This window comes from Heptranchias perlo, chromosome 3, assembly GCF_035084215.1.
Source record: "Heptranchias perlo isolate sHepPer1 chromosome 3, sHepPer1.hap1, whole genome shotgun sequence".
Lineage (NCBI taxonomy): Eukaryota > Metazoa > Chordata > Chondrichthyes > Hexanchiformes > Hexanchidae > Heptranchias > Heptranchias perlo.
Window position 1 is genome coordinate 130,097,625 of NC_090327.1, and position 17,155 is coordinate 130,114,779.

At 43.8% G+C, this 17,155-nt stretch overlaps 1 protein-coding gene across 1 annotated transcript; it reads left to right on the forward strand.

Annotated features, from left to right (window-relative positions):
* The first annotated feature begins 255 nt into the window (after positions 1 to 255).
* LOC137307274 (cancer-associated gene 1 protein homolog) lies at positions 256 to 11,234 on the forward strand. The gene is made up of 2 exons (XM_067976718.1): positions 256 to 748; positions 10,766 to 11,234. Exons 1-2 carry the CDS (start codon positions 305 to 307, stop codon positions 11,075 to 11,077), a joined length of 756 nt encoding a protein of 251 aa, XP_067832819.1. The 5' UTR covers positions 256 to 304; the 3' UTR covers positions 11,078 to 11,234.
* Positions 11,235 to 17,155: the final 5,921 nt, after the last annotated feature.

The window sequence follows — 17,155 nt, forward strand, 5'->3', positions numbered from 1 at the left end:
TGAAGATGATCAGATATTCGTGAAGGAGCAACAGAGCAATTTGTTAATGGAACCTGTGGAGAATGCACAGTGTGAGAAAACCAACGGACACTCTGAAATACGTGACTCAGTGGGTGATGTGAATTGCCTTAGTGACTATGTTCAGGCTGTGAAACTGCAAGAAGGGAATGGGTGCCTGGGTGAGAGAGTGCCAGATTTAGAAAAGGGCTCGGAGCAACAAAATGAGGCTCCTCAGAACCAGGTCATAAGTCTCATATGTGACAGTGTTACCACACATTCTCAAACAGAATTCGTGGACAAAAATATGTCAAAGAAAGAACAGTTGGTCATAAGTTTGAAAAGCTTGGAAAATGCCACAAAAGAATTGCAAGAGTATAACCGGAAGATTATGCTGGCAAAAGACACAATCGAAGAAACTGCGGAGACGGTTAAGATTAGATTGCAAAAAATTGAGTGGCAGCTTACAGAAATAGAGGACGCAAACAGCAAACTTCACCTACAAATTGGAAAGCTGAATGCTGATTACAGTCAAATGCAGGAACATCACCAATGTGTGGTTTGTGAGAACAAAAGCTTAGCAAACCAGTGTGTTGATCTGCAAGCTAATTTAAACAGTTCGGTGGCAGAAAATGAACAAATGCTAACTGTAATCACCAGACTGGAGAAAAAGGTAGAAGCGGCACTCGTGAACCTAGCTGAGATCAAAGCGGAAAAAAATAAATTGGAACAGCAAGTCCAGTCCTTAAAAGTAAGAACAAATTGTATTAGTTTATTTAAGTCTTTTGTGCATTTTCTTCTCTCAAATGGAATCCTCTTAGCTTGGAAGAGGAAAGCATTACAGTTATCCACTGGAATTGTGCTTCATTTCTGCTCATCATTGGCTGGCATTATTAGTCGTGATTGGGTATTTATGCATAAAGAAAAATATGAGTCAGAGAGTGCCCTCAGCTCTTGGTACAAATGCTGACTGCCAGCACCGTCATGCGGCTGAAGCCAAACCATGTTGATACCACATGGTTAACTGCTGATAACTGTAAGGTAATCAAGAAATAGCTTTTCAGTTCATTACCGTGACATTATTTGGCTAATGTAATAGCAAAGTATTATATATATTATTTACATTTTAAATTTGCGCAGATACAAGGACTGGGATGTTCATTTCGTCAGACCCAATTGTATATGACCTGTGTCATCCTGATTGTTGGATCCTGTTCACTTTCCTAGGCGCATTTATGTGAACATTCATTTCACTCTGGGTTATATGGGTTTCGGGCAATATATGGGAGATGTATGCACTTTTAATGTTGGCTATTTTTCAGCACTATCTCACTGTTGATAGTTTTAAGACATTCAATTCTAAACTGCAGTAGTAAGACTTGAGCCATGATATTTTAGGAATGAAACAGTGACACAATGTCTGAACATATAGGGTGATAAATTGGGCTGCGTAGCACCCATTTTTCAGACGCTACGCAGCCTCTTAAAGCCCCAAAATGGCGGGCTAGAAGCAATTGCACACATCCAACTGGTAGTACGTCGCCCGCCATATTGGGTATGGACAAATAAGAGGTGTTCTTTACCCACGCCGGAAACAGGTGTTAGCCTCTTTCCATGTGCAAATATGTGTCTGCTTCAGGTGTCCGCTCCCAACGTTGGTTTGTCCAGAGGGAGCCAGCGCCAGAGCTGGCTGGCTGCCTCAGGGCAAACCAACCCTAAACATTGCATACATCAAAGAAATACGTACTTACCACAATCACCATTCTGATCGCCGCCACTTCTGGTCCAAAGTTCCTTGACCTCCAGGCCCTGACCCTGACTTCCGTTGTCCCTCCCTCCGGCCCTGACCTCCAAGCCCCCCCGAAGACCCCGATTGCTGCCCCCTACCTGACCATGACCTCCAGGACCCTTCCTTAGCCCCGACCCCTGTGATCCCAACCCTGGCCCGACCATTTACCACGTGCTGCTTGCTCCCAAAACACCGTCTCCATTGTAATGAGATCCGAGGCTCCTCGGACCTCACCATTTGTGAGCAGGATACCTGCGCCTGTGGGGGACCCGAATTTAACCCCTTAAGAGTCAATTCAGGCAGGCTATGCTCTTGGCTGGAGCCTCGCTCAATTGGAGTGCAGAAGTCAGCATACCCTATGTGAGGCGCACGCGATTCTCCAGTTATAAATCAGGAGCATCAATTTGGTGCGCTGATCTCTGATTCCCTGATCTGCACTCCAGTCAAGCAAAGCTCTGGTGTTAGGAGTGTACTTTATAATCTGTACCTTTGTTGTCTTCAAGGAATTGTACTGTTTTCATTAATGTATTAATGGGGGTCAGCAACTTGGAGATCTTTACACAATGGATGGCTGTTGTTTGCCATTGCTTACATCAGCAGATGATAAGCAAATATATTGATTTCTACTTCCCACAGAACAATGGATGGACATGTGGACTTTGATCCTCAAAATGCTTGTCATAACCCCACAATCCTTCTTTGAAGGTGGCAGGACAAGTTGATAAGGCGCATGGAATACTTGGCATTTTAAATAGGGCCATTGAATTCATAAACAAGGACGTTATGCTAAACCTTTATAAACCACTTCTTAGGCCTCATTTGGGGTATTGTGTACAATTTCGGACACCGCACTATAGGAAGGATGCCAAGGCCTTGGAGAGGGTACAGAGGAGGTTTACCAGTTTACCAGGATGATGATGATGATGATGGACTTCAGTTATGTGGAGAGATTGGAGAAGCTGGGATTGTTCTCAGAGCAGAGGAGGTTAAGGGGCGATCTAATAGAAGTATTCAAAATTATGAGGGGCTTTGATAGATCAAATAGGGAGAAACTGTTTCAACTGGCAAGTGGGTCAGTAACTAGAGGTCATAGATTTAAAATAATTGACAAAAGAACTAGAGGGAAAATTAGTTTTTTTTTCCACAGGGAGAGTTGTTAACACATTAATGAAAACAGTACAATTCCTTGAAGACAACAAAGGTACAGATTATAAAGTACACTCCTAACACCAGAGCTTTGCTTGACTGGAGTGCAGATCAGGGAATCGGAGATCAGCGCACCAAACTGATGCTCCTGATTTATAACCGGAGAATCGCGAGCGCCTCACATAGGGTATGCTGATTTCTGCACTCCAATTGAGTGAGGCTCCAGCCAAGAGCATAGGCTCCCTGTGAAAGGGTTGTGGAAGCAGATTCAGTAGGAACTTCCAAAAGGCAATTGGCCATGTACTTGAATGAGACTAATTTGCAGGGTTATGGGGGAAAAAGCTGGGGTGTAGCACTAAATTGGACAGCTCTTTCAAAGAGCTGGCACAGACACAATAGGCCGAATGGCGGCCTCCTGTGCTGTAAGATTGTATGATTCTATAACAAAAACCTCCGTCCCCCAGCACCTTCCATGTAAGTGCAGGAAATGCAACACCTGCCAACCCCCATTGGCGTCGGCAGTAGCTCAGTGGTAGCACTTCCGCCTCTGAGTCAGAAGGTCGTGGGTTCAGGAACGTGAGCCCCATAATCTAGGCTGACATTCCAGTGTAGTACTGAGGGAGTGCTGCTTTGTCGGAGGTGCCGTCTTTCAGATGAGATGGTAAACCTGGAGGTCTGCCCTCTCGGGTGGATGTAAAATATCCCATGGCACCATTTCAAAGAGGAGCAGGATAGTTCTCCCCGGTGTCCTGGCCAATATTTATCCTTCAACCAATACAAATTATCTGGTCATTATCTCATTGCAGTTTGTGGGACCTTGCTGTGCACAATTTGGCTGCCGCATTTCCTACATTACAACATTGACTACACTTCATAGAACCATAGAATCATAGAACAATTCCAGATCATAACAACTCGCTGCGTAAAAAGATTTCTCCTCACCTTACCTTTGCCAATTACCTTAAATCTGTGTCCTCTGGTTACCGACCCTCCTGCTGGTGAAAACAGTTTCTCCTTATTTACTCTTACCAAAGCCCTGCATGATTTTGAACACCTCTATTAAATCTCCCCTTAACCTTTCATGCTTGAGGAAAATCAACCCCAGATACTCTAGTCTCTCCATGTAACTGAAGTCCCTCATCCTTGGGATCATTCTAGTAAATCGCCTCTGCACCCTCTCTAAGGCCTTGACATCCTTCCTAAAGTGTGGTGCCCAGAATTGGACACACTGCTCCAGCTGGGGCCTAACTGGTGTTCTTTAAAGGTTTAGCATAACTTCCTTGCTTTTGTACTCTATGTCTCTATTTATAAAGCCCGGGATCCTATATGCTTTTTCAACAGCATTCTCAACTTGTCCTGCCACCTCCAAAGATTTGTGTACATACACCCCCAGAACTCTCCGTTGCTGCACCACCTTTAAAATTGTACCATTTAGTTTATATTGCCTCTCCTCATTCTTCCTACCAAAATGCATCATTTCACACTTCTCTGCGCAAAATTGCATCTACCATGTGTCTGCCCATTTCACCAGCCTGTCTATATCCTCCTGAAGTCTATTACTATCCTCCACATTGTTTATTACATTTGAGTTTCATGTCATCTGCAAACTTTGAAATTATGCCTCTATACTCAAGTCCAGGTCATTAATATATATCAAAAAGAGCAGTGATCCTAATACTGACTCCTGGGGGACACCACTGTAAACTTCCCTCCAGTCTGAAAAGCAGCCGTTCACCACTGCTCTCTGCTTTCTGTCCCTTCGCCAATTTTGTATCCACACTGCTGCTGCCCCTTTAGTCCCATGAGCTTCAATTTTGCTAACAAGTCTATTATGTGGTACTTTATCAAACACCTTTTGAAAGTCCATATAGACAACATCAACCGCACAACCCTCTCCGTTACTTCATCAAAGAACTCAATCAAGTTGGTCAAACACAATTTGCCTTTAACAAAACCCTGCTGGCTGCCATTTATTAACACACATTTTTCCAAGTGACAATTTATTTTGTCTTGGGTTATTGTGTCTCAAAGTTTCCCCACTACAGACGTTAGACTGACTGGCCTGTAGTTGCTGGGTTTATCCCTCTCCCCTTTCTTGACGGGGGTTAACATTTGCAATCCTCTAGTCCTCTGGCACATTCCCATATCTAAGAAGGATTGGAAGATTGTGGCCAGAGCCTCCACTATCTCCACCCTAACTTCCCTCAGCAACCTAGGATGCATCCCATCCGGACCGGGTGATATTTCTGCTTTGAGCGTTGCAAACCTTTTGAGTACCTCTCCATCCTATCTAATTTCTCTACCTCCTTTACTGCAACATTGGCAGCATCCTCTTCTTTAGTGAAGAAAGATGCAAAGTACTCATTTAGTACCTCAGCCAAGCCCTCTGGCTCCACAAGAAGATCTTTTTGGTCCCTAATCGGGCCCACCCTTCCTTTGACTAAGCTTTACTATTTATATGCTTATAACAGACTTTTGGGTTCCCTTTTATGTTACCCACTAATCTATTCTCATCCATTCTCTTTGCCCCTCTTATTTCCTTTTTCAGTTCTCCTCTATTTTGTATTCAGTTTGGTTCTCTACCATATTATGAGCTTGACATTTATCATAAGTCTCCTATCTGTGTTTCTTTTTATTCTCTATATCTTTAGTCATCCAGGGAGCTTCAGCTTCGGATACCCTTCCTTTCCCCCGTGTGAAAATGTGTCCAGTCTGTACCCAAACTATCTCCTCTTTGAAGGCCTCCCATTGCTCATTTACCTGCCAGTATTTGATTCCAATCCACCTGGACCAGATTCCCTTTCAACTCACTGAAATTAGCCCTCCTCCAGTTGAGTATTTTCACATTTGATTGTTGTTTGTCCTTTTCAATAACTATTCTAAACCTGATGATATTGTGATCACTGTTTCCCACATGCTCCACTTGCCCCACTTCATTCCCCAGAACCAGATCCAGAACTGCTTCCTTCCTTGTTGGGCTGGAAACATACTGATCAAGAAAGTTTTCTTATATACATTTCAGGAATTCCCCTCTTTGCCTTTTACACCGTTGTTTGCCCAGTCTATATTAGGATAATTGAAGTCCCTCATTATCACCACGCTATAGTTTTTGCATCTTTCTGAAATTTGCCTCTAAATTTGCTCCTCTATCTCCTTCCCATTACTTTGTGGCCTATAGTATACACCCAGCAGTGTAATAGCTCCTCTATTGTTCCTTAATTCTAACCAAATAGAACTTCTAACTTGAAACGTAGTCATTGACTGTAAAGCGCTTTGGAACCTCCTAAGGCCGTGAAAGGTACTGTATAAATGCAAATCTTCCTTCACTTTTCAGGGCCCCAAGCACTCCTTTCAGGTAAATGACAATTTACTTGTACTTCCTACAACTTAGTGTATCATTGCTCGTGATGTGGTCTGTTCTACATTGGCGAGACCAAATGCCGATTAGGTGACCGCTTTGCCGAACACCTCCATTATGTCTGCAAGTGCGACCCCAAACTCCCTGTTGCTCGCTACTTCAATTTTCCATTCCCGCTCTATCTTTGGCCTTCTACACTATTGCAATGAAATTTACTGTAAGCTCGATGGACAGCACCTCAAATTTCCACGAGGCATTTTGGGGCCCTCTGTCCTTAATATTGACTTTAACAACTCCAGACCTTAACTGAAACTCCCATTTTCTCTCCGGCAGTGTGGGATGGGTGTGTACCGGCATTTTCTGAGGATGGTGGAGGCAAGCAGGTTGATGCTAAGGGCGGGGATATTCACCCCATTGAAACACAATGCTGGTGAGGTAATTTGCACCCATGGTGTCGAACTTTTTTTTCCCACCAGACTCCTGAGCCGCTGAAGCCTGCCCACGTTCCCAGTTTTCCACACTTCCCATTCCACTTACCCATCCCTCTTTAGCTCTTCACACTTTGTGTCTGTTATTTCTTTGATTTCTCATTATGCTTTCTTTTGTCTCCTGCACATATCACTTCTGCCATTTAACCATTTCCTGATCCCCACTGTAGCACTTTACAGGTCATTCCATGTCTTTTCTTGTGTGTGTGTGTGTGTGTTTTTCCCTTCCCTTTGTTATGTTCCTTCTCAAATCTTGTTCATCTGTAATGTCTTTCAGCTCTGAGGAAGGGTTTATACTTAAAACATCAATTGTCTTGTGTTTTTGTGACAGATGCAGCCTGACCTGCTGTCTCCAGCATTTTCTGTTTTTCACTATAAGCTAGTGGTCCTGGCAACTTGTGTTGTCTGATGGGACAGGCTCTTTGTAGATGTTCTGATGGTGGCTATGTTCATTGCTAGGGCATGGAATTAGGTGGTTAGTAGAGATGAAAGTGAGATTATCCCAGTGATATCTGATTGGCAGATGCTTTAGATTTAGTTATTGGTTTCTGTCTCTATAACTAAAAGCACAGGGCTATTTACATGGTATAACATAGAATTTATAGCACAGAAACAGGCCATTTGGCTCAACAGGTCTATGCTGGTGTTTATGCTCCACACGAGCCTCCTCCCACCTTACTTCATCTCGCCCTATCGCCATATCCTTCTATTCTTTTCTCCTTCATATCCAGCTTCCCCTTAAATGCATCTATGCTATTCGTCTCAACTACTGTTTATGATAGCAAGTTCCACATTCTAACCACTCTCTGGGTATGGAATTCCTTATTGGATTTATTGGTGACTATCTTATATTTGTGACCCCTAGTTTTGGACTCCTATTCAACTGGAAACATCTTCTCTGCATCCAGCCTGTCGAACCCTTTCATAATTTTAAAAGACCTCTATCAAGTCACCCTTCTATAGAGAAAAGCGCCCCAGCTTGTTCAGTCTTTCCTGATAGTTATAACCTCTCAGTTCTGGTAGCATCCTTGTAACTCTTTTTGCACCTTCTCCAAAGCCTCTTTATCCTTTTTGTAATATGGAGACCAGAACTGAGCACAGTACTCCAAGTGTGATCTAACCAAGGTTCTATATAAGTTTAACATAACTTCTCTGCTTTTGAATTCTATTCCTCTAGAAATGAATCCCAGTGCTTTGATTGCATTTTTTATGGCTGTGTTAACCTGCGTTGCCACTTTTAATGATTTGTGAATCCGACTATTTACACTATGGGGTAATTTTATTAAACTGTACTCCTGCCACGGAGGCACGCCCATAGAGAGCACATATCTGAAATTCTGGTGCATGCTGGAAATGAATGGCTGCAAAACTGTGAGTACCACAAATCAGACCTCTCACCCTAATTCTCCAATCTAGGCCCCAGTTGTGCAGGAATTCGATGCCAGGAGTGGAGTTTTACAATTTTGGGGCTACAGAATACATTGTTGTAAATCCCTAGAAAATATTTTCTCAGAGAGGCCCATTCCTGTGTTGTGAGCCTGAGGCTCAATTTGGAGTACTTGGCTGGAGCTTGAATTGTTGAGGCCAATTTTCCTGGGGGCTCTGCATCTGGAAGCTGGACAGGCGCAGTACACCAGAAGTATGCTACACCTGTCCAGTCCAAGGAATATCTGAATTTGGTGGACCAGGTCATTATCGTGGCCCGGTGCTCGCCTGCCCCTTGTAGAGCCTTCCACTTGGACATGGGGAAGGAAAGTCAAATACTACTGTCCATTAGCAAATATGCTTTCTTTCGCTTCTGCAACATTATCCATATGTGATGACTACACACCCATGGTAACGCTGATGGACTTTCTTTTCTAGATTAAAATACTGGGCTGGTTCTGTCAACCGTTGACTCAGTGGCATTAGTGAGTAACTGTCTTCCAATGCGGGGCCGTAATATTTCCTGTAAGGCTTTTTCAATGCTTAAAGCCCGGTTAACCCAGATATAAGATGGATTCCATTTGCTTTCTTAAAATGGTCGCTAAGAGGTGCTTTGTTTGTTTTACTGCCTGTTTGCAATGGGCATTTCAAGGGGGGCCCTTAATCAAATAATTCACTGCTTTGGCGGGTGGCTGTCATGTTTTGAGATTTTTTTTGACCATTTTTTCACAGGGAATTTGGAAAAGAATTGCATTTAAATGTTGGGGTTTCAAAGCAAAGTGTATTCACACATTTTTTAAAAGCACAGAGACGAAAGGTGGTTAAACTACTAATGAGCTAGGCATTAAAGTAGTTTCCCCAAAGACTGAAAACAATAAGCAGTTCATTAGCCTGTCTTGGTATGTAATGAACACCACACACTGATTGTGTGATGAAGACCCTGGTCCCAGGTGTTCGACAGGCATAGGCCCTCCCCTCTGGTTGTGAGCACAGGGAGATGAAATGGGACAGGAACACACACTGACAGTTAGATTTTTAAACAAAAGGTTGCTGGTGCAGGCTTTCACCCAGTCCAAGAACATAAGAAACAGGAGCAGGAGTAGGCCATTTGGCCCCTCGAACCTGCTCCGCCATTCAATCAGATCATGGCTGATCTTCGACCTCAACTCCACTTTCCCACCCGATCCCCGTTTCCCTTGATTCCCCGAGATTCCAAAAATCTATCATTTCACCCTTGAACATATTCAACGACTCAGCATCCATTCTGGGGTAGAGAATTCCAAAGATTCCCAACGCTCTGCGTGAGCATTTGTAACAGTGGCCTTCTCCTCAGCACAGGGCCATCCCTCATTACAGGACCTCCATCTCTATAGTCTCCAATGCCTGATCAACACATCAAGCAATTCTTTGGAGGCCATTGTGAAGCCCAAAATATTGGCATATCTTTAAAGATGGCCTCTAACGGCAGCCGATAACCCACTATTGCAACTTCAGTGTTCACCCATCTCATCATGCCCTGTCTTCTAGAGGTGGTGTTCACCTTCTGCCTTTTGTTGGGAAATAAAGTCCCTCTTTTTTTTTTTTGCCTTGCACCCATTGACGAGAAGACAACCAAATAATCGCCAACCACACCGTACTCAGCCAATGCTGCTCTGAGACAGCTGCCAGTGAATACTTGAAAACCACCTGCTAACATTCCTAGTCCCCTGGGAGAACTCATGGCATGAGGAAATCAAAACTATTTCCTGCCACTGTCATGGCATAACATGCTACTTTTTCAACATGCACCACTGCCGTGACAGCTGCAATCTGGAGCCAACGTTAAAACGGTCAGCTCTCACAAAACTGCAAAGTAGGATTGTTTTAAGTATATAAATGAACATTAGAATGAGAGAGGTCATTCACTCAATCAAGCTCATTCATTCCACAGACCATGTACAATGTGTTCTCCACCCTTCCAGCTCCTGAGGAAAGACTGAAGAATCCCTCCCTGCTTCCCTTCCTCTCTTCTCCCTCCCACCCAAAAAAAAGACAAACTGCAGAATATGTCTAATCTTGCACCTTACATTGTACATCCTGGGCCAGTTTATTTAAATTTCAGGACCTCAAAGGAAATAATGTTTGTTAGCATAGCATTTAGCTGTTCCGTGAATTTATTTCCTCTCAATAAACACAAAAGGACAGACCCTGTGATCAATTCAGACACATCCTATCAGAGATGCCAGAACAGCTGAATTGTGTCTCCCTAAAATAAAGTCTGGCAAAGTATCAGTGACATGTAGCAGGGGCAGCGTTAGACAGTTTGCTCCCTCTTGATGTGCGGTGACAGCCTTAATAATTTAAAGTAAAAAGTTTGATGATATTCTAAAATGAAAGTAGTTATTAATCTAAGGAATTAGAAATATTAACTAAACAATGTTAATCTGCGTTTTATTAATTTGTTGCCTGTTAAGTGTGGCTTCTTTCAACCTTAATAGGCTTTAGATTCTCAAAACATCTTTTAATAAATAAATGTTAAAAGATAAAATGTATGAAGAAAATAATTTCCTTTTTTCTTGTAAGGATGAGTATAACAGCAAAGAAGTAGCAAGAATTGTAGAGAGGGAGCAGATTAACAAAAACTATGGCAAACTGGTTGACGAGATTGAAATCCTTCGTGTGCAATCTGAAACGGAGAGCATCGATGCACAAAACCTAAAGCACGAAATTGCTGCAGTGAGAAATGAGAACCACCGGCTTCAACAGGTTACAGAGGAGGAGATTAAAAAAAAGAAATCTGCAGAGCTGGATGCCAGGAGGTGGAAGAAGGAGTTTCATAAACTCGTTGAGGAGCAGCAGGAAAATGTACGTTCTCACTTAGTGACTACACGCTAAGATCAGATTTGCTAATTTACTTGAGAACTTAAGAATGATAAAGAAGGAGTTTGGGTTATATACATTTATTTATTTATTGCTAGTCAAAACCGAGCATAACTCAGGCGAAGTGGGGTAAGAGGGTGGGAGATAATTGTAATAGGGCATGCAGACATAATTCAGTCCTCATTTTAAAGTCGTATATTTTGTCTTTGCTTTTGTGTATTTCCATAATAAATTCCTTCGTCCACATTTATAATGGGAACTGCCTGTGTAAAGTTGTCAATCTGTAATTACACCTCATTGTCTGCAGTACTTCCACTGATGGGAGGGTGTTATTTTAAAGTGACAAGTTCACATAGGGAGCTTCTATTATAAATGTGGGCATAATCATTTATAGTGAAGGAAAAAAATCAACATGAGAGCACACAAATGTAAAGTCCCAATTTTAACTCAGGGCGGGAATTGGGTAGTCAGGCGGCAAACCGTCCTGACCGCGGCAGCGTGAGACCTGGACGATTTTAACTCCGGGGCCTCATCTGCGTATCCTCGCTCAGCTGCTTGCCCGAAGTGACAGGAGGCCGCTGCCAGGGACCAAAGGAATGGGGTGGAGGAGCCCTGGGCGGGAGAGGCCTAAACTTTCCTTGTTGGGCCTGGCGGAGTGCTGCTGCCACGCTAGGCCTCACGAGGAATGTCAAGGCCTGTCTGGGCCTCATCCGGCCCCAACTCCTCTTCCCACTAGGGTCACCTGACAGGAAAGCCACAACTTGGGCCGTTGGTCAAAATAGCAGCCGGGCCCCAAAGACTTAATGGGAGCCCGATCTGTGTATTTAAAGAAGGACCCCCACCAGTTTCCGGTGGGGGGGGGGGGGGGAGGTGTCCTTCTCGCCTGCTGAGAAGAGTAGGCTAAAATCGAAGACTGCGGGACGTCGGTGGGTAAGTCTCGGCTGGTGATTTTAACTGCCCACCCAGGCAGGGTTAAAATCACCCCTTAAGATTTTTACTACAGTAGTTGCACAATGGGGATTTAAGATCACGTATAGTCCATAGACGAAGCAGGTTTAGATGGAGGAGAATAACTGGATCAGAGCATGCAGATGTAATTCACAATTCATAAATTTTGTCCTTATTTTTATCCATTTCATTATGAATTCCAAGTCCACTTTTGTAACGTAAATTTTCACACTGTAATTACACTCTCCCACCAGTGATGGCACTGCCGTCACAAGTAAAAATCTGAGCATGGGCATTCCACTGAATATTCCTCCCGAATTCTTCGGAAGGGGAAGAAGAGGATGAAAGGAATGGTAAGTGGCAGGTTCGCTCGCATCAGATGCAGGCTGTCATTACCCACCTCTACCCAAGCAGCTGTCACGACTGACTGGGGTATACCCACCGGGGAATGTGTGAGGGACAGTGCCATCGGTGGCTGTGCTTCACCAAGGAAGCAATGACCGAATTGCGCCATTTGGTCGAATCTGACCCGCAGACAACTTTCACCACAGGGATGGTACAGCCAGTAGTGGTTAAGGTCATCACAGCCTTGAACCTTTATGACAAGCTACTACATGGAACATCAGTCAATCTATAATGCACAGATGTATCAAGCAAGTCACTGATGCATTACTTGGCAGTGGAAATTTTTCCCTCAGAACTCTGTCAGTAGAGTGAGGGGGCAACTGCAGGAGGCACAGCCTCTAATGAAAACATAACTATGGATGCTAAGCATTTCTTTCTTTTAAATGACCATGAGGTTGAAATCTCTTTTCTCCGCTGCTAAGGAAGGATGCAAGCTGGTTCACAGCCGGCAGGTTCCAGCTTCTCTTCCACCAGCACGGGCTCCTGCTCACTTGTGTTCTGTAATGCGCCTGATACACCCTCCTCAAACTGACTATCTACATGCCCTTGAGTGGATATACCTGCTCTGATGCTTGTTACAGGTAGAGTCATTGGCGCAGAGTTCGGTGAGGTGCTGGGTTGCTGGCAGGTTGGACTGGTTCCAGGGAAGGAGGTGTCTGCAAAACAGAAGAGGAACATATGTTACATAGAAACGTAGAAAATAGGAGCAGGAGTAGGCCATTCGGCCCTTCGAGCCTGCTCCGCCATTCAATATGATCATGGCTGATCCTCTATCTCAACACCATATTCCCGCTCTCTCCCCATACCCCTTGATGCCTTTTGTGTCTAGAAATCTATCTAGCTGCTTCTTAAATATATTCAGTGACTTGGCCTCCATAGCCTTCTGTGCTAGAGAATTCCACAGGTTCACTAACCTCTGAGTGAAGAAATTTCTCCTCATCTCAGTCCTAAATGTCCTACCCCCTATCCTGAGACTGTGACTCCTCGTTCTGGACCCCCCCAGCCAGGGGAAACATCCAGTCTGTCTAGTCCTGTCAGAATTTTATATGTTTCAATGAGATCCCCTCTCATTCTTCTAAACTCGAGTGCAATCAGGCCGAGTCGACCCAATCTCTCTTCATACGACAGTCCTGCCATCCCAGGAATCAGTCTGGTGAACCTTTGCTGCACTCCCTCTATGACAAGTATATCCTTTCTTGGGTAAGGAGACCAAAACTGCACACAATACTCCAGGTGTGGTCTCACCAAGGCCTTGTATAACTGTAGTAAGACATTCTTGCTCCTGTACTCAAATCCTCTTGCAGTGAAGGCCAACATACCATTTGCCTTCCTAATTGCTTGCAGCTCCTGCATGTTTGCTTTCAGTGACTGGTGTACAAGGACACCCAGGTCCCTTTGTACATCGACATTTCCCAATCTATCACCATTTAAATAATACTCTGCCTTTCTGTTTTTCCTTCTGAAGTGGATAACTTCACATTTATCCACATTATACTGCATCTGCCATGTATTTGCCCACTCACTCAACTTGTCTAAATCGCTTTGAAGCCTCTTTGCATCCTCATCACAACTCACGATCCCACTTAGTTTTGTGTCGTCAGCAAACTTGGAAAATATTACATTTGGTTCCCTCATCCAAATCATTGCTATATATTGTGAATAGCTGGGGCCCAAGCTCTGATCCCTGTGGTACCCCACTAGTCACTGTCTGCCACCCTGAAAAAGATCCATTTATTCCTACACTCTGTTTCCTGTCTGTTAACCAATTTTCAATCCATGCCAGTATATTACCACCAATCCCATGTGCTTTAATTTTGCGCACTAACCTCTTATGTGGGACTTTATCAAAGGCCTTCTGAAAATGTTAAATTCTGGCTGACAGACACCACTTCAAACATTGCCTATATAACTAGAGTTGCATATCATAGTGGTGTGCTAGGATGCTTGCATTTGAGTAAGGGAAGAGAGAACAACTGAAAAAAGATTGTACTAACCCTCAGCCTCAGGGAGGACTCCACCTCAAAAGGACCTTGAGGCTTTCAAATTCCAGGGCCCGCCACCCATTTGTGGTTTCTTCCAGTCTATTAGGCCCTGCCTTGTCCTGCAATCAGAAAAGTAGTGTTAAGATGTTGGAGTATTGTGCACAGTTCTGGTCTCCATATTATAGAAAGGATATAGGGGCATTGGAGAGGGTGCAAAAAAGATTCACAAGGATGATAACCAGAACTGAGAGGATGTACTGATAAGAAAAGGCTGGGACTCTTTTTTCTCTTTTTTAAAAAAAAGTGAAGGCTGAGGGGTGACCAGATAGAGGTCTTTAAGGTAATGATAGGGTAAACATGGAGAAAATGTTTCCAATAGAGGTCATAAATATAAAATAGTTGCTAATAAATCCAGTAGGGAACTCAGGAGAAACTTCTTTACCCAAAGAGTGGTAAGAATGTGGAATGTGCTACCACAAGGAGTAGTTGAGGTAATTAGTGCAGATTCATTTAAAGGGAAGCTAGATAAGCACATGAGTGAGAAAGGAATAGAAGGATATGCTGATAGGGTTAGATGAAGTAGGGAGGGAGGAGGCTCATCTGGAGCACAAGCGCTGGCATAGACCAGTTGGGCCGAATGAACTGTTTCTGTGCTGTGGTTTCGATGTAACGCGATGTAAGTTTGAAGTACTGATACAGTGCCACCCAAATGACCATCCTGTATCCCAGCTTGTACTTAAGTAAATGAAAATGCAACATTCCGTTGTAAGCTTGCTTTGTGGGCTCATCTTTTCAAATGCAAATGCAAGAATTGTTCCAGTTTGACTAGGCAGTAATGAAGCGTTTCCTACTGTAGTATGTATATGCGTGGAAAGAGTTGTTTTCTGAGAGTTTACCATGCAGACTCAATCACGGTGAGAGGAAACTTTGCGGCAGGCAAAATTTGGCTACGTACTTGGTATAATGAAACACTGGCTTTGTCAGACTTCCAGAAGCTTCTAACCTTTTTACTCATCTGCTCCCGCATTCTTTGGTGGTTTTATCCAGCGTTTATTCTGTTGAACGGAGCACGAGAGACCCAAACAGGATACCCCCTCCTTTGCTTCACTTCCCACAGAGGCATCGCCAAAGCAGCATCTGCAAATGCAAGTGCTGTCCACCATTAGCCAAGCCGTTTTGAGGTTTCTGCCCAGCAACAATCACCAGCCCTTTTAAACAGCAGCTTGCAGCCTTTAGGAGCTGCAGCTGCACGTTATTTCCTACACCCCCAGTGAGGGCAAGTTCCCACTGTCAGGCCCAATCAGGCCAAGAGCTTGCTGTGAATGTATAATAAGGCTGACCCCAGGAAATCCAGTGAGGCCAACCAGCGTAATGTCACCGAGCACCGAGCTCACTGGCCTACAGTTCTGCCGACCCAGTACTAGGACTGGAACATTTATCCTAATGCATTTGGCTCTCTATCGCCTCAACTTTTCAGTTTAGGTGGTTAGATACGACTGAGTAAATTAATTAATAGAAAATGCACGCTTTCCTGCATAAAACTGCCTTTGCACTCCCACTGATGATGGAGGAGTGCAGATAGGGACGGGCAATAAATGCTGGCCTTGTCAGCGACGTCCACATCCCATGAATGAATTTTTAAAAATACATTGAACTGCTGGGGTGCCTGATGCGATGGGAAGTGTTTGATCTGCAGATCCACTTGTTTGGGGTCCATAATGCAATTGGTGCCCCAAACATTGGGTCATTTACCCTAAGGAGTGCAGTTGACAGAAGGAAAACAACATACTTGCATTCTTAAGTAAAAATATCTACAGAGCCCCTGGCAGTATGCCAAACGGGCAAAAAAAGGTGCATACTAGAGATAATCTCCTCTGAGCAGTAGTCTCATAGGATTTTCGGGCTGCAAACCTATTGGATGTAGGAGTACAGTTGACTAGTTTCGTTTAAAAGGACATTGTATATTATTTGTGCTGCAGCTGTATATGCCATTGCAAACCCCAATTAATATACCCTGAACAGCTCAAAACATGAACTAGTAAGTTATGTCCAATATTTAGCTAAATCTAATCATTTGTAGTTAGTGTTTACAAAAGCAGATTAAAGGTGTGGTGAATGTGTACCGAGGCATTGAGCACATGTTTGCAGAGCTTGGTGGTTTAAAACACTCCCCATACCAATATGAACAGCCATTATAACATGGCTACCCATGGAAGGTCCAGACTGGAGCTGGTATGTAATTCCAGTGATAAGCTTAATGGCAGCTTTAGAAATCACAGAGGATTGGATGTCTTTGCGAATGGAAATCCGTTTCCAGTGGTGTGCCACAGGGCTCAGTGTTGGGTCCCTTGCTGTTTGTGGTATATACTAATGATTTGGACTTGAATGTAGGGGGCCTGATTGGCAAATTTGCCATGTAGTTGATAGTGAAGAGGATAGCTGTAGACTCCAAGAAGATATCAATGGGTTGGTGGAGTGGGCGGAAAAGTGGCAAATGGAGTTCAACCCAGAGAAGTGTGAGGTAATGCACTTAGGGAGGGCAAACAGTAAAAGGGAATACGCAGTAAACGGGAATATATTGAGAGGGGTAGAGGAAGTGAGAGACCTTGGAGTGCTTGTGCACAGGTCCCTGAAGGTGGCAGTAGGTAGATAAGGTTGTGAAGAGGGCATACGGAATGCTCTCCGTTATTAGCCGAGGTATAGAATACAAAAGTAGGAATGTAATGATGGAACTGTATAAAACGCTGGTAAGGCCACA

What these genes read in the sequence shown, in the direction of transcription:
- LOC137307274 (XM_067976718.1), top strand. Translation starts at nt 305, where the DNA reads ATGTCAAAGAAAGAACAGTTGGTCATAAGTTTGAAAAGCTTGGAAAAT. An exon ending in AGCAAGTCCAGTCCTTAAAA is followed by an intron (nt 749 to 10,765) that starts GTAAGAACAAAT and finishes TTTTCTTGTAAG; the next exon opens with GATGAGTATAACAGCAAAGA.